At 35.6% G+C, this 24,749-nt stretch overlaps 1 protein-coding gene across 1 annotated transcript; it reads right to left on the bottom strand.

The window, feature by feature from the left end:
• Nucleotides 1-22,159: 22,159 nt before the first annotated feature.
• On the bottom strand, nt 22,160-22,881 carry LOC127088116 (protein SMALL AUXIN UP-REGULATED RNA 51). Its single transcript, XM_051029030.1, has one exon. The coding sequence runs from the start codon at nt 22,814-22,816 to the stop codon at nt 22,499-22,501; it is 318 nt and encodes a 105-aa protein (XP_050884987.1). The 5' UTR covers nt 22,817-22,881; the 3' UTR covers nt 22,160-22,498.
• Nucleotides 22,882-24,749: the final 1,868 nt, after the last annotated feature.

Below are 24,749 nucleotides of genomic sequence, written 5' to 3'. Positions count from 1 at the left end.
TTCTTGATCTTAAACTTACATCATGATACAAGCTCCAAATGAATTTTTGCCCAACATGAAAGTTGAAGATCTTGTTCTCCCATTTTCAAAAAGTCCAAGAACTCTCAAATCCCATGTGTGGTTGTCAAGATATGATCAAATCATTTTCACCAATTGTTGAACTTCAACAAGCCATATCTCTCAAACCATAAGGCCAAATTTGGTGGGGTTTTTCCTACAAACCACATTTTTCATCCTCTTTCCAAAAATATAAATTTCATGACCTAAAACCCTACCAATCAAAATGGCATTTTTGGACTTTTTGCATTTAAAATCAAAGTTTGACCAAACTTTGACTTTTTGAATTAAGACTTTTTTCACCAATTGGCCAATTGGGAGATGTTTCATATGTCATTTGTGATTTGTTCCAAGCTTAAAAGCATGTTCATAACACCATTACACTACCATTTTGGACAAAAATTCAAAGTTGGCAAATTGTACAATTGGTCATTAAGTAAAAGCAAGGTACAGCATTTTCTGTGCAGACCACAAGCAGCAATTGGAATGTCCTTCTGCAGCCTTTCCAGCCCAAAATCGTGCAGTCAAACACACCCTCCATTTCACTTGTGCACAATTAGCAAAAGTTGCAAATTGAATCATTTAGCATAAACCAACTTACCATTTGATTAAAGGATGTTAAACAGACCATTATAAGCATTTTTCTGTCACAAATGAACCCTAGACTCAGCAGCCACCAACCAGAAAAGCTCACTCTCTCACTTTTGCATTTTTGGCCTTTGGCAATTTTTGCTCGAAATCTCCAAACAACTTGAACATTCCTTCATGTTTCCATCATCTAACCACCATTAAGAGTCATTTCTAAGCATAAGATACTAACTGGAATAGCATTTCAAGGTCTGAACTTCCATGAATCCAACAATGGTAATTTTCGGTTTGGGGTTTCCAAGAGTTGCTGAGCTTCAAGCTACCCTCCAGCCATCATTCCAAACTAAGGGTTTCATCTGTTTGAGCTTGTAACCATCAAAGCAGCTCTGCTTCACATTTTGCTTCAAAAACAAGTAAGTTTTCCACTATCTTCATTCTCCAATCCATGCCATGTGTTAAGTAGGTCTTTGTATGCTGGTTTCTATGCAATTTGTTTCATTCAAAATGGTGCTCTCATGAGGGAGAAATCTGAGTTTTTATTTTTGCCTCCAAACCTATTTCCCATCGATTTGCTCACATGGTTATGATTTCATGAAAACCATTGCTATGTGATGTTTGTATTCAGTTTGATGAAGCTATTGATATGCGTATGGTTGATTTCTGGGCATGTTGATTCTTGTTGATTCTGCATATTATTGATGAAGGCATGCTGCTGTTTTGAAACCCTCATACTGTTTCCAGAAATCCAGCTCATATGTTTTGGTTGCTGTGTGTTATATGTTGTATAAGCATCAGGAGTATATTATCATGTGGTATCCAGGTTGTTGTTTGATTTTTATTTGTTAATGAACATGAAGATAGTGCCCTGCTGTTTGAAACCCCATGAATATCCCAGGAAATCCATGTGAGACATGTTGTATGCTGTTGTTTGGGTTGCAGCATGAACATTACCAATGCCATGATTAGTTGTATATTGTTGAAATTTCGATTGATGATGATGTTGGTGAACCAAATTTCAAACCATTGCTGCTAAAACCTTACTGCTGCTGTTAAACATTACCCTGCACCAGAAAAATCCCATGTTTGTTGCTGTTTAGTTGTTCTCAAATGTTGCATGGGGATAGAATGTCATGACCATGTTTGACTTTTGATGTTGGTTTATGTTTGTTGTTCATGATGATGAAGTTGAATGATGAAGCTTGCCCTGCTGTTTTGAGCCTTATGAACATTGTCCTAAAAATCCATTCGATTGTGCTGTATGCTGTTGATTGCCTGCTGCTACACATTGCCAAATGCTATGCTGCTATGTGCTGTTGTTTGTTTTGCTTGATTTGGTGATGAACTTGGATGATGATTACTTGCTGCAGTCTAGGAAACCATGCCCATAACTTTTCCTGTTTGTGTTTGTTTTGTTGTTCATGTCATGAATAACAATGCTACCACCTTAATGTTTGCATGATGATTACATGATGATGTTGGTTGTCTGCTGTTGTTTTTAAAACCATAGAACAGAACTCTCCCCAGACTTCTCCATGAGTATGCCTGTTCTAATGTTGGTTATTGTATGCCCAATGATGATGTTTCGTGCCATGATTGATCTTACATGCTGTTGGCTGTTTTGTTGTATGAACACTACCATTGCCATGTTAGTTGTTGGTTTGCTGGAATTTCAATTGATAATGATGTTGGTGAACCAAATGTTAATACCATGCTGTTAATACCATGCTGTTGTCTGTTTGTTTGGTCGGATGAGGTTGATGTTCATGATGCCCAGCTGCATAAACCCTTAAGAAACCCTGCTGCTGTTTTGCTATCTTAATATGCCCAGATTTTCCATGGTTAATGTTTTGTTGTTGTTGGTTAATACTGCATGATGATTGATGTTGCATGGCCATGTTTGTTTCTTGATGTTGCATCGTGTTGTTTGAGGTTTGTCCATGAGCCATGAAGTTTGAAGTTGCCAAACCATGCTTAAACCCTAGGGTTTTAGAAACTCAGAAAATATGAGGTTCCATTGGCGCATGTACTGTTCTATTGACTGGGAGCCAATCAGAACATTTCGTTTTGCCTTGCCAAAACGCAGAGTTTAGATTAGTGAGTCCAAAATTACACAATTGCCATGCTGACTTCCTTGTTTGACCATTAGTTCATGTCATTTGTCTATGCTTTGTTCAAATATTCATCCAACTTCAATAATTCATTTTTAATTCAAATTTCATCCAAAAATTATGAAATTTTTTCCTCATGTTCATGAATGTGTCCTCTATTTTATTGTGAATTTTAATTATTTTTCAGTGGCTGGATTTTAAATGGTAATTATTTTCCCAACATGTGTGCATAAATGATACCCTTTGCCATTTCAATTGTGAAATTGTCATGTTGTATCCAATGAGCCTGAAATTTTTTGTGGTGAAACTAGACACATTGACCTTCATTTTGTTATAAAGTTTGTGCATTTATCATTTGTGGATTGAGAGTTATGATTTTCTGAAGTTATGTGTTACATTTGGTGCTATACCATGATCATGTATTTTCCCAATTTTTGTTCACATGCTTCCACTTATCCAATTGACCCCAAATTTTGCATGAATCATCCATCATATGTCTAGTTTGTGTATGAATTTTCTTGGAATTTATCTTGCTGTTTTCCATTTGATTGTGAATTTTCTTCCATGCTTGGTCATTTGTTGACTTTTTGTGCTATGCATTGCCAAATCTTTTGTGAAATTCTCAAATCATATTGTATGACCATGAAATTTCATATGTGATAACTAGACATCTCAAGCTTTGCATTGGTGTTAATCTCATTCATTTCTCTTCTGTTTTCAATTTGATATGATTTTTTGAAGTTGACCCATGCTTGTTGACTTTCATTATGCTTACTTGAAATGGTGTTGACTTCATGATTTTAATTGACTGCCTTCCTCTCATTCAAATGCCATGAAATTTTACATGCATGCCATGTTAGATGTTAGGATTGAATGTGATTTATTTCATGATTTTTGAGATTGCTTGAGTTGACTTTTGAATGAAGTCATGCTGTTGACTTTTTGTATGCTTTCTTTGCCATGATTTGTATCCCTTTGTGCATAAAATGATATAAATGCATGATTTGAATGTGGGCCCAATTGTGATTGCTTTCTAATTGGTTGACTTTGACTTTGAGTTGACTTTTCCTTGCTGCCTTGACTTTTTCTTTCATCTTTGACCCTAGGCTAGCCCTAGTGGTCCTTTGGACTTACTATTGAGTTCCTGTTTCAGGTTGAGCACCATTGCCATTGAGATCGTACAAATGTGATTGGTTTTGATTACATATCATGTACACTTTAGTTGCTTTAGTTGCTTGCTTTGCTTTTTAGCAATTGCTTTGAGGTATAAACATTTCTTCTTCATGTAGTCTGGAGACCCGGTCTGTTATTTGACCGGGCAAACTGTCTGAAGTCCTCCTTAAGAGGCAATGCCTGTGTATGTTTACTTTGTCCCTGTACAGAGTCAAAGACCTCCTAAGTGAAGAGGCAATTGGTGGAAGGTAGGGATATGCAATCTATCCCCCACTATTCAGTGTGTCTTCTGTCTCGCTCACACCACTGTGTTGATGCACTTCAGATAAAAACCCAAGATCTTGTGCAATTGCACAGTTGAGTCAGTTTAAATGGGGAAAGAGTTCAATCTTTCTGAGCTCCCCCACTTTCTATTATTTGATGCTCTCCCTGATTAGGGATAGAAGCAATGAGGCACACCCCTCATCTCCTTTCATCTGCTTCACCTTAGTCCCTCAATGGCAAGGTTAAGAGCAACACTTACCCCATTCCAGTTGGCCCTAGTGCCTAACCTTTTGCTTGAGCCTCTTGTATGCATATAGAGTGTGCTTCTTGTGATTGTGATTGCCTGTTTGCTTTGCCTCTTTAGGTTTAGCTTAGACTTGCCCTTGTGCAAGGTAGGTTGTGCTTGACTTGCTTCCTGTGCAAGTCAAGTCTGTGTGGCTTAACCCTTGTGTGAGCCATGCTTAGGACTGTTCGGCCGAACTACGGCAACTCTGATTCTCATGTTCAGATGAGATACGTAGGCACGAGACGCAATGTCTTGCCGAGTTTGACTAACCACTAACGCTAACTCTTTTCTCTCACCCCTGTGTGATTGAGATCTTTCCTTTCTCTCGCCCTCGTTGCGATTGAGACCTCCCCTTTCTCTTGCCCTAGTTGCAATCGAGACCCTTGCTTCCTGTGCAAGCCTTGTCTAAGATAGGTTGGCCCTTGTGCCATTTAGCTAGAAACCTTAACTTAGGGTTGACTTTGCATGACAACATCTAGGCTCGAGTCGTAGTCTCCCTAGAGTTGTGTCTCCCTCTGTTATCTGGTTAGGCTAGATCCTTGTCCCTGCGTAGGGGAACTACATCGCCCTGATCTTCACACCAGATGAAGTATGTAGGCAGGAGATTGAGCTGATCTCTCCGGGCGCCTTTTTCTTCTTTTTGTGTGTGTTGTCTGACCTTTGCTAGGCTCGAGTCCTCGTACTCCTTAGCATTTGTTGTCTGTCTGTTTGTGTGTGTTTGACAGTTATAGGCTCGAGTCCCCGACTCCCTATTAACTTGTTGTGTTGTTGTGTGCTTGGAAGTCGATGTAAGTCCATCGAGTGGCATTTGGGTTCCAGTGTGCGTGTGTTTGGTTCGGATGCTGACATAAGTCCAGTGATTGGCAGTCGGGCTCCACGTTTGCCTGTGTCTTGTTTGTTTGTGTGCGTGTCAGCCGAGCTACGAATGCTCTGATTCTTCTCTCGTCCGAGAAGATATGTATGCATAGGATACGATATCCTAGCGAGCATGTGTCGTTTCCCCAGTCTGAACTACTCCGACTCTGATGTCTATGCCTGATAGACTAAGTAGGCCCAGGATGCGACATCCTGCCGAGTCAGTTTCAGTCAGTCTCTTTCGTTTCTTTCAGCCAGTGTGTGTGTGTTTGAGCAGTGTTATAGCAACCATTTTCCTTCCTTTTGTGCGTGGATCCCGTAGAGTACTACGGATGCGTAGGGTGCCTAACACCTTCCCTTCGCATAACCGACTCCCGAACTCATCCTCTTTGGTCGCGAGACCATGTTCTTTCCTAGGTTTACTTCGAGCGTTTCCTTTCCCTCTTTTGGGATAAATAACGCACGGTGGCGGCTCTGTTGTTCTTTCTTTTCCCGCCGGTTTTTCGCGCGATGCGACACTTATATCCGACTTCTATTTTATAATCGGTCATTTTATTTCTTTGTTCAAATATTCAAATTAAGTAATTAGAGATTTTTTATTTATTTAATTTGAAATATTGAGTAGAATTTTTTGATGAGCATATTTTCCTTAATAATAAATAATAACAATTGTTTTCAAGACAAAATATATTTGAGCATTGGATTCCTTTTGCAAACTGACAACTCACACGTTACAGCTAGCACTCAAGATTCTCTCTCTTGGCTGTCTAAACACACCAATAACTCCCTTAATCATCTCTCACCACTCATTCTCTCCATGACGAAAACAGAAAAAACAAAAAGAAAAGAAAAGAAAAAGGTTGGCTCTTTTTTCCTAGACCACACGTGACTCCTCGATCACTCTTTCTGCTGAAAAACAGAAAAGGAAAAGATAATAAAAGAGGCCACGCCACGGTACACTATGGAGAGAAGACCTATTTTCTCTCAATATACTCAAAAACTCTATCTGCTGACTAAAGAAGGGAAAATAAAATGAAAAATAGGGGGAGGGAGTATTGTTCATCTCCTTCTTTCCTCATCCACGATAACACACAACAACCCTCCTTCTAAGCGCCAACCACCGCGGACCCCTCTCCGATCTACAATCACAACCGCTACCATTCTTTGCGAAAAACACATGCTTTCGTCGTTACTCCATTTCTCTCTCTCTTGGATCTTCAACTCCGGTCGCCGTGAATCGCCACCCAATCACACCAATATCTCTCATCAACCACCATCCGCCGATTTACCCACTTCGAACCTCAACAAAAATTCTCGTCGACAACTGCGCAAATTATAAAATGTGTTTTTTTTGGAACATCGATATTAAGTTGCAGCTTTTATTGATTCTTTGACAGGAGTTGTAGAAGGATCTTCCTGTTCATGTAGTGTTGATGATTAATCCCTGCAAGCTTACAAAGCTTGGTGAACATGGTCATACTAGTGAAGTGTGTTTCGACAATGATACAATGAGTGTTGCGGTGTTGTTGGTTCCATTTCATAGCAATGATTCGACACGGTAATACATATTGAATTTCTACTAAACCTCTTTCAACAACGATGGCGACGAAGTCTGCAGGAGGTACAATTTATTCGTTTTGTCACTTTTTTTTCCTAATCTTTTTGTTATCATTTGTTAGCTATTTCAGAGGGTGTTACCATTGTTTTGGTTAGTATTGAAACAAATATATTATAGTGTGATTGGTTTTAATTATTTGGTTTTAAATCCAAACCATTTTAGTTTGTTTCTATGTGGATGTAGATTGAATGTCAATAAATCCAAAACCGTGAATTTTGAAAAAAAAAAGGTTAAACAAGTATTATTTTTGGTTCATTTATGTATTGATAAGATTTTAAGTGGAACGAATTGGTCCTGGTGTAAGGTTTTTCTGGTGTGGTTGCATTCTTTGGTTGTTTCTACAGTATATCCCATTGCTAGAAATATTTGCAATTTTGTACTATCACAAGTTTTGTATACCTTTGATCTTTAATGCCTATTTTTTGTTTTTGATGATGTTTTAAAAAAACACTCTCAAAGAGAACTAGATACAATAGGGGCGGTTTCCCCTATAAGCTTTCTTTTTTTGTTCTTTTAATTCCATTTCTTAATTTATTTATTTCATATTGGTTTTTATATATACAAAAATAATAAGGTTAAGAAGTTTTGCATGAATGAGAACCAATGGCCTAAATATTTTTCTTCACTATCACCACTCCCATTTGCTTTCCCTTAAAAAAAACTCATTATCAAAGTATGCACTTCATCCTTTATTTTTAGTTTAATTAGTTCCTTTTATTCTAATTGATTAAATTTGATAATTGAGTTAGATTGTTAATGGTTGAATTAACCAAATAATTGTGATATTTTTTTATTATCCTAATTAGTTAATTTTATTAAATTTTACTTAATCAATTTCATTTTTATTTAATTGCTTAATCATGCATTACTAATCATGGTTTAATTATGCATTTGAGATCAATTTTGCAATTACGTAATAAAGATGGTTTTAAGTCTTTAGCTGTTCTCCTCGATTGATTGAATACAAGTTTTCTTATTCAGTCAGTTAGAAAATCGTTGTTTCTTTACAAACCTTAAACCAAGATTAAATCAAATTATTTTCATAATAACGAAATGAAAAGGGAGATGACTTTGAGCCTTCAACTTCTCTCCTCGATTGTTTGAATATGAGTTCTCTTACTCGATTAGTCAAATAACTGTCATTTCTAATCCGCTTAAGCATAATTAAATCAAAACATTCTTATAATAAACTAAATGAAAAGGGGGATAGTTTTAAGCCTTTAACTCCTCTCCTCGATTGTTTGAATACGAGTTTTCTTACTCAGTCAGTTAGAAAATCGTCGTTTCTCTACAAACTTCTAAACCCGATTAAATCAAAACACTCTTATAATAAGCTAAATGAAAAGGGAGATGATATTGAGCCTTCAACTTCTCTCCTCAGTTGTTCGAATACGAGTTCTCTTACTCGGTTAGTCGAACAACTATCATTTTTCCACAAACATATAACTTAATCAAATCATTTTCAGAATGAACTATACGATAAGGGGGATGGTCTTGAGTCTTCGATTCCTCTCCTTAAATACTTCGATATGAGTTGTTTTACTCAGTCATTCGAGTACTTGTCATTCTGATTTCCTTATTGCACCATAAGGATACGTAGGCACGAGATTGCGAGATCTTGGCAAACACACTAATAAAAAACCTCCCTTTTCCCCTTCTGAGGGAAAACAAACAACATTGGCTAACATTCAAATCACAAATTAAACTAAAAGGTTCCCATTGAATACAACGGACATAAGGGGTGCTAATATCTTCCCCTTGCGTAATCGACTCCCGAACCCGAATATGGTTACGACGACCATTATTCTATTTTTGTAAAGGTTTTATCGATATTTTCCTATTCCTTCATTGGGATAAATAAAGTTCGGTGGAGACTCTATTCGAACTAATTTTTTTCCGCGACCATCACGAAGAATCGTATTTTTCGATATGCGACCACCAAGTGTTGGAAAAGTTCAAAGAATTAAATGCTTTGGTTGAGAGGTAGACATGCGAGAAGCTGAAATGTGTTCGTTCAGACAATGGTGGAGAGTATTATGGACCATTTGATTCCTATTACAAGCAGCATGGTATTGTATATGAAAAGACTCCTCCTAAAACTCCTCAATTGAATGGTTTAGCATAGAGAATAAATCAAACACTATTTAAGGGAGTAAGGTGTATGCTCTTTAAAGCTAAGTTGCCTAATCATTATTGGGGCGAGGCACTTTACACGACAATGCATGTCTTAATCGCACTCCTACTGTTGCTTTAAACAGTGAAGTTCTAGACAAATTTTGGTTTGCAAAGAATGTCAAGTATGATAATTTGAGAGTCTTTGGTTGTAAGGATTTTATGCATATTTCAAAGGATGAAAGATCCATGTTGGATACAAAGTCAAAACAATGTATCTTCATCGGGTTATGGGCAAGATGAGGTTGGTTACATGTTATATGATCCTATAGGGAATAATCCTATTCGAAGCCACAATGTGGTGTTTATGAAAGACCAAATTATTGAAGACATTGATAAGGTAGAGAAGGCTACACCCAAGAAAGATATCAGTTTGTCTAATGTTGTTCTAATTTGGTTACCTAGTCATAATCTGGATGCTTTTTATGGTGATGATCGCAATGGTGAGCCATATGATTATATTGATGATCAACAACTTAGAGATGAGGTAAATATTCCAACTAATGATGGTGAAGGGGAGAGCAATATATCACAAGATGAGAATCTTGGTGAAGCTCCATAATCATCTCAAGTTCAACTTAGGAGGTATAACAGGCAAAGACAACATTTACAAGGTATAATTCTGATGCGTATGTGACCTTAACTAATGAGGGTGAACCTGAGTGTTTTCAAGAGGCCATGGAAAGTGATAAAAATCAAAAGTGGATGGATGCAATGCATGATGAGATGAAATCATTTCATGGTAATCACCCTTATGATTTAGTGAAGCTGCCTAAAGGCAAAAGGGCTTTGGAAAATAGATGGATTTATAGAGTTAAACATGAGAGCAACTCTAAGTCTCTAAGATATAAAGCCATATTAGTAGTGAAAGGTTTCCATCAAAGAAATGGTGTTGATTTTAATGATATTTTCTCACCTTTTGTAAATATGTCATTAATTAGAACCATTTTGAGTTTGACATGAAATACATAGGAGCATTTAAACATATTCTAGAATAGGTTAAAGAAGCAATTGGGGCAGTATTTTCCATGAAATACATGGGAGAAGCTAAACATGGCATTAGAATCATGCGTGATAGAAAAGAGAAGAAACTTTGGATATCACAAGAATACTATATCGAAAGAGTGCTGCAAAGATTCAAAATGGAAAGTTTTAAGGCGCTAGGCACTCCTCTCGCTACTCATTTCAAGTTGAGTTCTAATCAAAGTCCTTCAAATGAAGAAGAAGCGTTTGATATGAAATGCGTTTCTTATGCATCTACTATGGGTAGTTTGATGTATGTAATGGTGTGTACAAGACCAAATATAGAACATGATGTTAATACAGTCAGTAGATTTTTGTCTGGTCTAGGTAGTTAGCATTGGAATGTTGTAAAATAGGTTTTAAGGTATCTTCGCGGTACTACTTCTATGAGGCTTTATTTTGGAGGAGATAAGCCTACCATAGTGGGGTACTCTGACTCTGATATGGCTGGAGACATTGGTTCAAGAAAATCCACTTTGGGGTACATGATTAAATTTGTAAGGGGAGTTATGGCTTGACAGTCAAGATTGCAAAAATGTGTAACATTGTCTACTATAGAGGCTGAGTTCATTGCAATTACCAAAGCATGCAAAGAGTTACTATGGTTGAAGAAATATTTGCATGAACTTGGTTTTGTTCAAGACAAATATGTGTTATTTGTTGATAGTCAAAGCACTATTCATCTTGGTAAGAATGTGACTTTTCATAATAGGTCCAAACACATTGATGTGAGATATTATTGGATACGTGATGTTTTGGATGCTAAGTTGTTGGAGTTAGATAAATTTCATACATATGATAATGGTTATGATATGAGGAAGAAAGCATTAACAAGAGGGAAATTTGTTGGGAAATTTATTGTGATATCGTCGATTTGGCGATTTCCTCCACACAGTTGTGAGAGGGAGATTTATTGGGTTTGGGCTCCCTTCATATATGAAGAAAGGCCCAAATATGATTAGTCTATTTGTATCACTTATTTAATTAGAGAGGATCTATTTAGGGTAAAGAGAGATAGAGAGAAAATAAGGATTCAAAAGAGAGAAAAAAGGAGAGAAACTCATTCCTATTTTTCTGCAACCAATCTCACTAAATCAACGATCCTTGATTCGTTAACCATCGGATCAAGCTAAAATTGGGAAGGCAGGTTCAGAACACATATATCTAACTTTTGACCATTCAGAATTTCAAAACAACATTTGAGGTTAGAGTTATCTTCTTCGCATTGAAGCTACAAATTTGGGAAAATTTTCAGCTTTTTGTTTCTTATTTGTAAGCTAGTTTGCTTTGTGATTTGTGATTGTTAGCACTAGTTAGTGAATCACTTTAAGACTCTATTGTACCCTTAATTGATTACAGTTGAGTTATTTCTTTGGCATGAAAGACTCTTGGTTTTTAATCTCATATTAAGGGGTTCTCCACATTAAAAATATCAGTGTTCTTCTGTGCCTTTATTTGTTCAATTTGTCGTCTTATATTTGTTGTTGATCCTCAAGATTTTTACAAGTCTGGAGAATTTTATATCGACAGTGTATTGGTTTGTTATTGTATCTTAATTTCCCATCAAGTTCTTCCAACTCAACATCTATGATGATTCATATGTTGGGAAAAAGAGATTACCAAGAATAAAGAAAACCTCATCATCTTCCTTTATATCAAGAATTACATAATTCATCGAAAACATGAGATTGTTCATTTTTACTAACATGTCCTCTGTAACACCATATAGATATTTGATAGAACTATCCATAAATTTTAAATACATTTTGTGCGATTCACTTTTCTACCTTCAAACTTTTTCATCATGGTCAAAGACACTAAGTTAACGCTAACACCTAAATCATAAAAAGGTTTCTCAATATTTAACTTCTCAATGGTTCAAGGAATTGAAAAAAATATCTTCTTTGTCAACCATTCCTTCACAAACTTTCAAGAAGAGTGCTTTTTCCTAAGGCTTTAGAAAAGTAAATGTTGATTTATAAGTGAATGGAAATATTCATGAATTTATTGAATTGCTCTTTTTTTTCTTTCCTCTTCTTCTTCAATCATGGATAAGTTAACTTCACATATGTTGGAATCACTCAAGGCTTGTCTCCATTTATAGTGTATATTTAATGTCCAAATTTCAAAAGATTAATGACAACCGTAAATGAGATAATATAGGCTATAGTTTAGGATTCATAAACCTTATGTACATGTATATATTGGACAATTATTCAATGGAATAACGACATAGTTCTTCTACCATAGTTTTGTTATGGTACCAGAGCATTCCCAATCCTAGAAAGAACGTGTGACAAAAGTAAAACTCTCATCATGGAGAGTGAGGGTAAGAAATATGAAGATACCAAAACAGAGAAGAAGATCGATTTAGTGAAAAAGATTCCTTCACCATATGATTTGCATACAGTAGGGGTATAAGAGGATTATAAAAAACAATTAAATCGACAATCCAAATCAAAGCAAATTGAAATGAAACTGATTGTTTCTATTTTAGTTCTAAAATAAAATTGACCAATGAAAATCGATGTGGTTTGATTCAATTCTCGGTTTTAGTTTTTAGAAATCGCTAAACTGATGAACCAAACCAATGGATATAATTACACTTTAAATATTTTATTTCACCCATCATTAAGCTCAAATTTTGTATCGGTCCAACCATTTTCCATCTTTGTTTACGTTTCCTTTCTTTTAGCAAAACACACATCTAGAACCAAACTCCAATACATAGAAAATAGAAACTATAATTCACAAAAAATTGGTTTCAATAAATTGCTGCTCTCGCTTCCCTTCACAACTGTTCCTCACATTACTATTGGTCTGATATGATATATTCTCCTTCTTCGGGTTCAAGTTCTCTTCGTTAATGTTCATATTTTTTTAAACCTTTTATGTTTCTTCTTCTTTAACAAAATTCTTTCTGGTCTTGTTACAAAATAGTTTTGATGTGTGTTTGAGGTGTGAAACATGTTAATTGTTATTTTTTATTGTGTTTTAATTGTTAAGCTTTTAAATCTCCTTCCAACCTTCTAATGTCAAGTGTCAAATTTTATATTTGATAGTGAATTTATTTTATGATGCAATGGAAATCATGTCACTGTTTCGTGTGGATTAAGAGAAACTTGTAATTTGTTTGAAAAAATAGAGCATGAAATAAATTACATAAAATATATTATTTAAAAAAAGCATAAAATATACCAAAAAATACGATAATGGAGAATATACTGGTAAATATAATGCTTGAATTGTAAACCGATCAACTAAATCAAACCAAACCGAATTAAACCAGTTAGTTTGATTTGGTTCTGTTTTTGAAAAATGTTAAAAACTGAACCAAATCAAACCAAACCGATGGAGATACCAAGACCGGTCCAAAACGAATCGATTACACCTCTACACACAAGTCATAATCCATGAAACCTAAGTAGACGGGTCCAACTATAAGGGGATATTTTGATGAGTGGTCTAAGGCTATGTGTACCTCTCTCTATGCAAGATAAAAATGGGGGGTGGGGTGGAAAGGAGTATCTCACAACCAGAGAAAGATTATCCTGAAATGGAAGATTGGTGGACAATGCAATCGATGTTGGTGTCATGGATACTAAACACAGTGGAACCAAGCTTGTGTTCTACAATCTTATACCAATAAAACACAAAAGACTCGTAGGAGGACATCAAGGAGCGGTTCTCGGTCGTAAACGGACCAAGAATTCAACAGATAAAGGTGGAACTGGTGGACTGTCAGTAAAAGAAGATGACCATGATAACATACTATGTAAAGCTAAAGACTTTATGGGACGAACTAGAAAATTATCAATAAATCCCTCGCTGCACTTGTGGAGGATGCAAGTGGGATACTGGCAGCAAGATGGAGAAACATAGAGAGGAAGAGAAAGTCCATAAATTTCTAATGGGTTTAGATGATACTTTGTATGGCATAATACGCTCGAATCTTCTTGTAACCGATTCATTTCCTTCATTTAATCGAGTGTATGTTACTCTGGTGCAAGAAGATAAAATAAGAGTCATATCTTGTGCAAAGATAGAATAAGATCCATATCTAAAGGAAAGTAGGAACATGGAGAAGTTGGGTTCTCTGCACAAATATATACAAGAGGCAGAGGACTCACTGAGATAAAAGAGAAAGATTTATGTTCCAAATGTAATCGAACGGGACATGAAGCTGGAAATTGATTCGAGTTGATTGGTTATCCTGAATGGTGGGGAGAGAGGATAGGAGGTAGAGGATGGCATTAAGGAGGGGCTACACTTGGCAGAGGCCAGAATAGAGGTGTTCGAGCCAATGTAGTGCATACCAATGGAAAAACCAGTGCAGTACTACCGGGGCTAAGTACTAAGCAATGGCAAACACTAATGGGTCTTTTGAATAATCATAAAGGGAATGTGACTGACAAAGTGACAAGTAAATATAACACACGGATAATTGATACATGAGCTTTTAACCACATGACTAGGAATATGTCTCTCTTGTGTGGGGTGTAATACCCCAAAATTTACCTTCATTTTTCCTAGAAGCATGGGATTATGTTTTACACTTCATTAGCATCATATTAGGTCATACTCATCGCATACTGCATTAGTGACATGGAGATCAGGTTTTGATCAATCACTCCTTAACAGAAGGAGCCCACACAAAGAAAGATTGAGAATTGGACTTCATTTTCTAAGTATAAAAGTCTCAAGGGTATCAGGGGGGTCCAAGTATCTTATTATGGTCCTCAGTTCATCAGTGAGGGATTCAAAGCTATCAGAGTGTTCATCTGGATTTAATCAGAAATTAAGATTTTATGGCTACCTGCAACAGGCAATGTTTGGTTGGAAGTAGAGGAGTTCATCCATGTCATGATTAGAGAGGTATCTTGGCCTAGGAAGATTCACAATTATCTCAGAAAGATCCATTGGCAATCAGTGCAATCAGTTCCTGATCATTTTGCCCTAAAACTAGGGTTTGGTATAAAATCAGTTTATTTCTGATTCTTTGGGTGAAACTCTTTTCCATGGCCTTCCATATGTCCACAATGTTCATCACCATTAATCCTTCCATTTTCATATTTCTTTTTCTTATTTAAAATATTTTTTTCGTCCATAAAATTATCCAAAAATATTTTTCACTTTTCTTAACGTTTTATTTAATTTTATATAATTTTTATTTTCGTATTTTTTTTAATATTAATATTTTTTTTAATTATTTATTCTAAATGGTCCATTTTAACACACTTTTTTTTATTGATTTTATTTTTATGACTTAAAATTGTTGTTAGCATTTGATTTTTGGGATGAAGGTTGATGACTGTCTCATGGTCAACCTGACCTTTTCTTGGAATTTTATTTCATATTTTCAATTTATTTTGGATTTATTTTTGACCTAGTCTTATTAATTGACTTTTGGTTTGACTTCTGTTTTATTTTAATTAATTCACGTACCAATTTTCATTATTTTAAAAATATTTTTGAGGGATAATGATGTCCTGGCCCCACCTTGTTTAGTTTTATTTTTCATAATTTTCTTGATTAATTTACTATTTATTCTTGATTTATTTCTAACCTAGTCTTATTAATTGACTTTTGGTTTGACCTATGTTTTGTTTTAATTAATTCACGTGACAATTTTCATTATTTTTAAAATATTTTTGGGGAATGATGATGTCTTGGCCCCACATTATTTAGTTTAATTTTTCATAATTTTCTTGATTAATTTACTATTTATTCTTGATTTATTTCTAACCTAGTCTTATTAATTGACTTTTGGTTTGACCTATGTTTCCTGACCCCACCTTATTTAGTTTAATTTTTCATAATTTTCTTGATTAATTTGCTATTTATTTGTTATTTTTTAAGTTGACTTGAATTTTCAGTTGACTTCTTTATGATCGATGTTTGACTTAGGGATTGCTTATGGCAATTGAAGAGATCTTTTGATCCTCCCTTGTTCATCTCATATGCCATGTATTAGAGGCCTTTTACCTTGATTTTATTTGGACCTTACCTCATTTCCTGATTAAATTATTCAGTGGACCCTTCGTGTGTATATTTTCATCTGTTTGATTCATCTGTTATCTTTTATACTTGTTTCTCTCATTCATGCTTTCTATTGCTTGATTATTTAACATGTTCATACTCCCATGCATTGTTTAAAGGCTCCATTATTTGATTCTTTGGTTTGATTATATATTGTTTATTTATCCGATCTGATTGATAACTGTTGCCTACTTGTATGATGTATGAGGCATATATTCTTATTGTTTGTTTGCCATGAACAATCCTCATTCATAACAAATGTACCCCTCTCCCATAAAGTGTATAATATTTATTTCTTTATTTCTTTAGTCACCTGTTAATACAAGAATTAAAACGAACATCCGATAACCATTTCAAAATAAGATCAAAAGCTCGATTCAACGTCGAGTAATCATTTTCAAAACTTAACAAAACCAGCACGCATTCATCCATCCTCTTGTAAGTCGATTGCCTCAGGCATCGCCATCTACCTGTAAGTCGATTGCCTCAGGCATCGCCATCTACCCTTATCTGTAACTCCTATCCGCGCTCCATCCGTCGACTCTTGTTCCGTTTAAGTAGCACCCATTAGGTAGAACCCTTTGTATGATAACATAGGTAGAATTCCCTTATTCTTTGCATGCTAATATTAGATAAATGTTCCCCTTCGTAAATCCTAACACATAGGTCCATATTGCATGACAACTCTAGATCAGAGCTCCCCCACTTTTAGACCTTCCGTGTGTCTCCGATCTTGTGGCATGTCAGTCCGTTCTATTGCAAAGAGGTAACTGCCTAAGACTCGATTCAACGAGCTGCGACACCTACTGCTAGGACGTTGAACACACTGCCCACCCTCCTTTGACACAACTGGTGTCCTCTTTTGTAAGTCCATGTTCAGATGGAAATCCTTAACCCCTAGTTAGCCGAACTACGTTTTGCTCTGATTCTCATTCCAGATGAGATACGTAGGCATAAGACGCGACGTCTTACCGAGCACACTTCTCTTTAACCCATAGGTAGCCGAGCTACGAAGACTCTGATTCTCATACTCAGATGAGATATGTAGGCAGTGGATGCGACATCCTTGCGAGTCATTTTCTTTTAACCTTCCTTTTTAGTAAATAGTACTTTAGATATACCTACACCCTTTAGACTAGAACAACACTTATGAAAAGGGCTCCCTAGGAGTACCTAGGATGTTTTGGGTGCTTCAAACCTTCCCATTGCATAACCAACCCCCTTACCCAGATCTCTGACATTTTTACTAGTTTTTGATTCGATAAAACTTTTAGGTTTTTGTTCGCTTTCTAACCGTTCCTTTGGATAAATAGAAGTGCGGTGGCGACTCGACTTGTATGGTTTCCCTTGGATTTAGTCAATATCTCTAATGGTAACGAATACCCCGCTACACGGGGTGAGAGATATAGCAAGATGTCCAGTTGGGCTTCCAATTGGAAAACATGTGTTATCCAAGAAGGAAGAACAATACTTGATGGAGGATTGAAAATTGTAAATATGATTTATGTCCCAACATTAAGCTGCAATTTGATATCTATTTCTCAATTAATTGATGAGACAAATTGTGTTTTTAGTTTCACTGGCGACTTATGTGTTATGCAGGACCACACTTCGAAGATGTTGATTGGAGCGAGTGAACGAAGAGATTGGCTTTATTATTTTAAAAAGCATCCGAAATGAGAAGTCACACAAAGCTAATAAAATCTATCAGTTTAATTTGTGGCATCAATGCGCGGGACATCCCTCATTTAGGACTCCTTAATTAGTTTCTAACATGGACTATGAAAGTAGTTAGTTGAATAACAAAGCCTGTGATGTATAATTTAGAGCTAAACAAACTAGAAATGTTTTTTCATTAAGTACTCATAATGTTGTTAGCAGTTTTGATTTAATACATTATGATTTGTGGGGACCCTATCGAACACCCTCTTCTTGTGGTACTTCATTTTTTTTACAATAATGGATGAATTTTCTGTGCTATATGGATTTATTTGATTTTTGATAAAAGACAAGTGTCACGTACATTGATAAGTCTTTTCCTTAATAGAAAGACAATTTGATAAGCCAGTTAAGGTGATGCGTAGTGACAATGGAACTGAATTTACATGCTTGAAAAATTATTTTCATGAACATGGGATAATGTTTTAAACGTCTTGTCTAGGAAATCCACAACAAAATGGAAGAGTAGAAAGAAACCATAGTCATGTTCTTAATGTTGCATGTTGTTTATGATTTCAAGGTATTCTCCCAATTTCTTTATGTGGTGAGTGTGTTTTGACTGCTGGATTATTGGTTAACCGCACTCCCACTCACGTGTTGCATGGAAAAATAACATATGAGATGCTGCACGATCAATCCCCCTTATATGATCATTTGAAAGTTTTTGGTTGTTTGTGCTACACTCATAATTTGGGGAAAACTAGTGAAAAAATTTCTAGCCGAAGTCGAAAATGAGTCTTTGTTGGTTATCTTTATGAAAAAAAAAGGTTGGAAATTATTTGATCTAGATACATAATGATATTTTATATCTCGTGACATTGAATTTTTTTAGACAGGTTTCCCTTTCACTCATAAGCACAAGGAAGACTACGAGTCATCTATGGATTCTCTTATGATGCCTCTTATGTTGATTAAAGATGATGATGAGTCTTATAGTCATAACAACATAGAAAGAAAAGATGGTTCAGCTGATCACGTTGGTCCAGGTTCTGATGTAAGAGGATGAAAAGGATTTAGACAATCATACAAGTGGTGAACCTAGAGAACATTCGAACAAACTCACTGTTAATAATCAGACACCTAAGTCAATTGATCAAGATAATATGGAGGAATTGGGAAGAGGTCATCGCATCAAAGTGCCTTCAGTCAAGTTACACGATTATGTGACTCACAATATACAGAAGCTAAGCCAATCTCCAAGTTCACCCTCTTCACAACATATTTCAGGTGTTATTTATCCTCTAACTCATTATGTAAGTTATGACAATTTCTCTATGAAGCATCGCAGGTTCCTTGTTGCTCCTTCTCTTGAACTTGAGTCTGTCCATTTTGCTAAAGCAGTGAAAGATGCCATCTGGAGAATTGCAATGCAACGGGAACTTCAAGCTTTAGAAGACAATGGAAGATGGAATTTGCAACCTATTCCAAACGGAAAGAAACTTCTTGGTTGTAAATTGGTGTATAAAATTAAGTAAAAGTCAGACGGCACCATAGAAAGATACAAAGCAAGATTGGTCATTCTTTGGAAACATTAAAAAGAAGGGATCTACTATACTGAAACATTCACCCAGTTGTCAAAATGGTCATTGTTTGTCTTGTTCTTGATGTGGTAGCAGTAAAGCAATGTGAAATTCATCAAATGGATGTTCAAAATGCTTTCCATCATGACGACCTCCATGAAGATGTTTATATGAAGCTTCCCTCAGGTTTTCGAACTTCTCATCCGGGATTATTTTGCAAGTTACGGAAATCGTTGTATGGCTTGAAGCAAGCTCCTGGATATTGGTTTGCCAAACTATCATCTGCCTTGATTAGTTTTGGGCTCCATCAATTAGTTTCTGACAATTCAATCTTGTTAATGAAGTGCAAATAGTATTTTAGTATATGTGGACGATATGCATGACAACATAACTCATACCCACGGGTACCCACCCGACTCCGCCCTGAATTTGATGGGGAAATCTCGTTTTGACTGGATTTGGATTTGGTTTTCCCCAATTATAAAATATAGGGACGGGTTGGGTAATGGGGATTCTAGTACCCATCCTGAACCTATCCCTGAACTCGTCCCCATTTACTTTATTATGTATTTTATTATTTTACTTTTGATCATTTAGGATATTAAATATATGGTTAATGTTTTGATATTTTGATTTGTAAATATTATTTAAAATATTTGAAATGTATGCATGAAATTTTTTGAGATTTTTTTATTTTATTATTTGTAATGTAATTTGATTTTGGAAAAATAAATATTTTTATTAAAAAAAATTGATTTTATTAAATAGATAGTGGCGGGCGGGGTTATTCGAACCCAACCCGAACCTGTTTGGGACGGATTTGAGTTTTAATTCTTCATCCATGATGGGGATTGGGACGGGAAACAGAGATTATTTTGGGATTCGGGTTTGGGTTTGGGGGATGTAAAACCCGTCCCCGACCCGCCCTATTATCATGCCTAGTGGACGACTTGATCTTATGTGGGAATAACTCTGTTGCAATTCAACAATTTAAAGAATATCTTGGAAAGTGTTTTCACATGAAAGACTTGGTAATTTTAAAGTTTTTTTTTGTGTGGAAGTTGCAAGAAATCCAAGTGGGATATTCTTAGGCTAACATAAATATTCCTTATACATAATACAAGAAGCGGGATTACTTGGTGCTAAACATGCGTCGACATCTCTTGAGCATAATCATCAACTTAGTATTGCTACTGTACATTACCTTAAGGAGCATGAATGTTATCGACGTCTCGTTGGTCGTCTCTTCTACTTATGCTTCACCATACCAAATTGTCTTATTGCGTTCATACCCTGTCTTAATTCATGCAATATCTGCGTATGGAGCATTGAAACACAACTCTTCAAATTGTTAAATACCTTAAAAGAAATCACGGACAAGGCATTCTTCTTAGTAGTATAGTTGATTTGTTGCTACATGAATAACGTGACTCTGATTGGGCAAGATGTCTTTTAACTTAACGCTTAACTACTGGTTGGTTTGTGTTCTTATGCCACTCTCCCATCTCTTGGAAAACCAAGAAGCAATAAAGTATTCTCGTTCCTCTGCTAAAACGGAATACCACTCTATGGCTATTTCCACCTTTGAATTTAAATGGTTTGAAAGCTTGTTATTTGATCTAGGCATCTCACATCAAGGTCTTATGCGTCTTAATTATAATAGCTAGGTAGCCCTGCACATAACCAAAAATCCATTTTTTTTCATGAACGAACAAAGCACGTGTACAATTGGCATATATATTTACCAAGGTTTTAGGAAGACATCAGTTTGAGACTTTAATTGGCAAGATGGACATTCATAATCCGCACACACCACCATAAAGGGGAGTAATGTGATCATCAGTCATGTATACGAGCGTAATCTTTGGGATCAAGCAATCGTCATCACCAAAATACTTAGTTTTATCTTAGTTTCTTAGAATCATTTAAGTTTCTTTAGTTTTTGGTCTCACTATTGTTATACATCAAAATGAGTCAAATTATTATTTCAAACACGATATATGAGACAAAGATTTAATCCTATATAATAATTTAACTTCACCCACATCTCCTCCACAATTTTCTCCCAACAACAATCCTTAAGACTTTATCTTCGAGACACAAGAAAATGACAATCTATGTCTTATTCACCATCCCAATCTTCTCATTTTGTGTTAGGCGTGCAAGCATCAATGCATTACTTTTCAATGCTTCTACACACTTAAGATTTCTTGCATTATTTCTTCCCACAATTTAAAATCAATGCCTCTAAAAAAAACTCTTTGATATTCCATTTAGAATCCATGATGTGCACTTATAAACTTGTGGACATCACATATTATTGATTTTGATATAACTATTTAAATCAATTATTATTATTATTATTATTATTATTATTATTATTATTATTATTATTATTATTATTATTATTATTATTATTATTATTATTAACCTTTGTTCAGATTTTAAAATTCAAAACCATATTATTGAATTTAGAATCTAAAAAATATGTATAGCAATCCAAATGATTTCATGGTACATGATTCATTTTGACAGCTTGAAATTCCATATTTTAGCTTTTCTTTTGTGTGGACAAAAGTTCTAGTTTATTTAAGTTATATTCAAAACCAAACATTCCTTAATATCACTGCAATGTAAATAAAAAGGTAAAGAATTCGGCTAGCAGTCAACTGATAAAGTTAAAATGTCAATTGCATGGTTTAACTTTTAACCCCTCAAACCAAAAAAGAGAAAAAGAAGTAAAAATATTATCCTTTTAAATCAGTTCTCCATCGCAAAACAACATAGTACAACAAACCTACACTACATCTGCAGGAAAAAAATGGTGCTCAATTTCTACCAAACTAGATTTACAATCTAAATCAACCCACAAAGATTCATTCTTGGGGAAATTTCATGAGGTTGAACTCTCTCTAAAACATCAACCTCATTCATTCATACATACACTAATATTAATATATATTTAGAAATTAAAGAGAAAAAAAGAGGAGAAAATTATAAACTCGTAGAGAAGCAATGAAGCAGCTTCATCTTTAGGTGTTTTATTTTCTCTCCTCAAAAAATAAATGGAAAGTTTCTATCTGAGCATGGAAGTAAGAGACTCGAAAACATCTTGGTCGCAAGGGATGGTAAGACCCATGTCATGATCGAATCCGAACTCTTCTTCAGCTTGATGTAAGAGGTTTTGAAACTCTGGTCGAGTTAGGAAGGAGATGGGAACAATGTACCTGCTTCGGTTTTCACCAACATAGACAACAAAGTGACCTTTAGGAACATGTAAACGATGATCGTCGTAGGATTGTTGTTGTTGTTTTTTGGTTAGACTTGAACATCTTTTAAGGATTTGTTTGATGAGTTGTGTTTGAGGAAGTTTGGTTGATTTTGTTAAAGCCATTGTAGGAGAAGAAGAAAAGAAGGGTGTGTTGTGTGTTGTGTTGTGAAGGAAATAATGGGGAATGTGGTGGGTATTTATGATGATGAAATTGGGTTAGGGTGAATAGTAAGAGGTAGATAGAGAAAAGAAAAACAGAGTCATGTGGGGTTTGTAAGGACAATTCACAAAGTCTAGGACTCTTTTGATTTTACACCTCCCTTGTTGCCATTACAAACTACACCTTGGTCCCTCATTTCTCTCTCACTCTCTCACATAAATTAATTACTATAACTTTTTAAAATTTAATAGAGGAAGAGGTTTTTTTCTAACTTTTCTTTAAGTGACTTATCAATACATATTACATATAAAAATAATGGCTTTGATTTTCATATATGTACGGATGAAATGTCCTATGATTATAAAAAATATGATCAATTCAATTTAGTATACAATTAATTTAAGTTAAAGTCAAAATTTTAGTTAAGTAAACTATTTAAATAAATTATATTTTCAAAATAAATAAGGAAATTTTCGGTTGCGTTGGTGAGTTTTTTTCGATATGATGAAGTAGGGTGGACATATACGATTAACACTCCAACGTCTAAGTCAGTGAAGTATTCGAAAAATGTATAGAGTGAAAGTGAAAGCGAAAGAGATATTTGATACGGGCGTGCGTGGAACTTATATAGGGTGAGAAGTTATAATCACTCCCAAATAAATCGACGTGTTTTGCGGATCTCAATTTAATTATATCATAATGTGGGATAAAGGTCGGACGTTGGGGACACATACTACATGTTTTGATGATGTCCCACATGTTCTTCACTTATCGCATGCGCCTTCCGTGATGAGTCTTTGTCTGTGGGCCTTGAGAACGACCGTGAACAATTACTCTCACGCCTTTGTCACTACTTATTGAAGCAAAGATTGTGTGGCTCAAACTACACTTGACGATTTTGCCGGGCTTTCAAGGTGACCTCTGATTGAAGGAAGCATAAAGTTTTTCAAGAGAAGTCAGTTGCATTCAGAACATGTGCATTGAATTATCATCTCATAGCTACGACACTTCTTGAGGTGACATTGACGCATGGTCTTAGGTCAACGATGATCCTCTTTTTAGGGTACTTTAGTGCTTGAGTAGATTGAGGCGAGATCATGATTATTGGTGGTGTGCTTGTACTTTCCGATGCCATATAATGTCGATTGTGTGAATGTTGTACCAAGGGATACATAAGGAGTCCAAGATAACTTTTTTCGAGGTAACAACAAAAGTTTATTTCTCTTATGTATTTGTTTCCCCTTAGCTAGGGTTTATTAGGAAGATAATTATGAAAGATTTGAAGGAAGAAGTTGCGGCTGAGGATGGAACGGTGGCTGGTAGCCTCAATCCCAATAAGGTTGATAAGGGTTTCTCTTTTCCTAGTTTACCTCTAATGAATCCAATGATTATAGATGAATTAAATCTGGAATGCAAGACCCTGACTTACATTAGATCTCATTGTCGTGCTTTTGGTTGTAACCTCACACGTAATGAAGTAATGTGGTGATTGGAATCTTAATCTCATGCTTATACTTACGATCATTCTTTTATGTGTATTGGCATTAATCGTGCAATGGACCATCACGCTTGTTAGGAAGCGTGAAATGCAAAAGAGGACAATTTAACTTTGTGGGTGGATCATGAAATGTTGGATGTCATATTGTCTTTGCCGGTAAGGACAGTCTGGACGATGCTTTCAACGAGGTGGGTTCCCCATCAGATTGTGGAGTGTTTCCTCATAAAGGAGATAAGATGGTACGCAACAAGTTTGAGGGTTGCTTTATCCCTCTCCATGAGTGTCTTTTTTCCTTGGAAAGGTTCAGTATTCCATTTAATGACTTTGAGGTGGACGTTCTTAACCATTATGGAGTTACATCCTCGCAATTTCACATAGTGAGTTAGGTCTACCTCTTC

The sequence above is a fragment of the Lathyrus oleraceus genome, chromosome 5 (genome assembly GCF_024323335.1).
Source record: "Lathyrus oleraceus cultivar Zhongwan6 chromosome 5, CAAS_Psat_ZW6_1.0, whole genome shotgun sequence".
Classification (NCBI taxonomy): Eukaryota; Viridiplantae; Streptophyta; class Magnoliopsida; order Fabales; family Fabaceae; genus Lathyrus; species Lathyrus oleraceus.
Note: the sequence above shows the minus strand (reverse complement) of the source record. Positions and strands in the feature narration are given on the sequence as shown.

Excerpts from the sequence above, each read along its gene's own strand:
- LOC127088116 (XM_051029030.1), bottom strand. The coding sequence starts at position 22,816 with ATGGCTTTAACAAAATCAACCAAACTTCCTCAAACACAACTCATCAAA.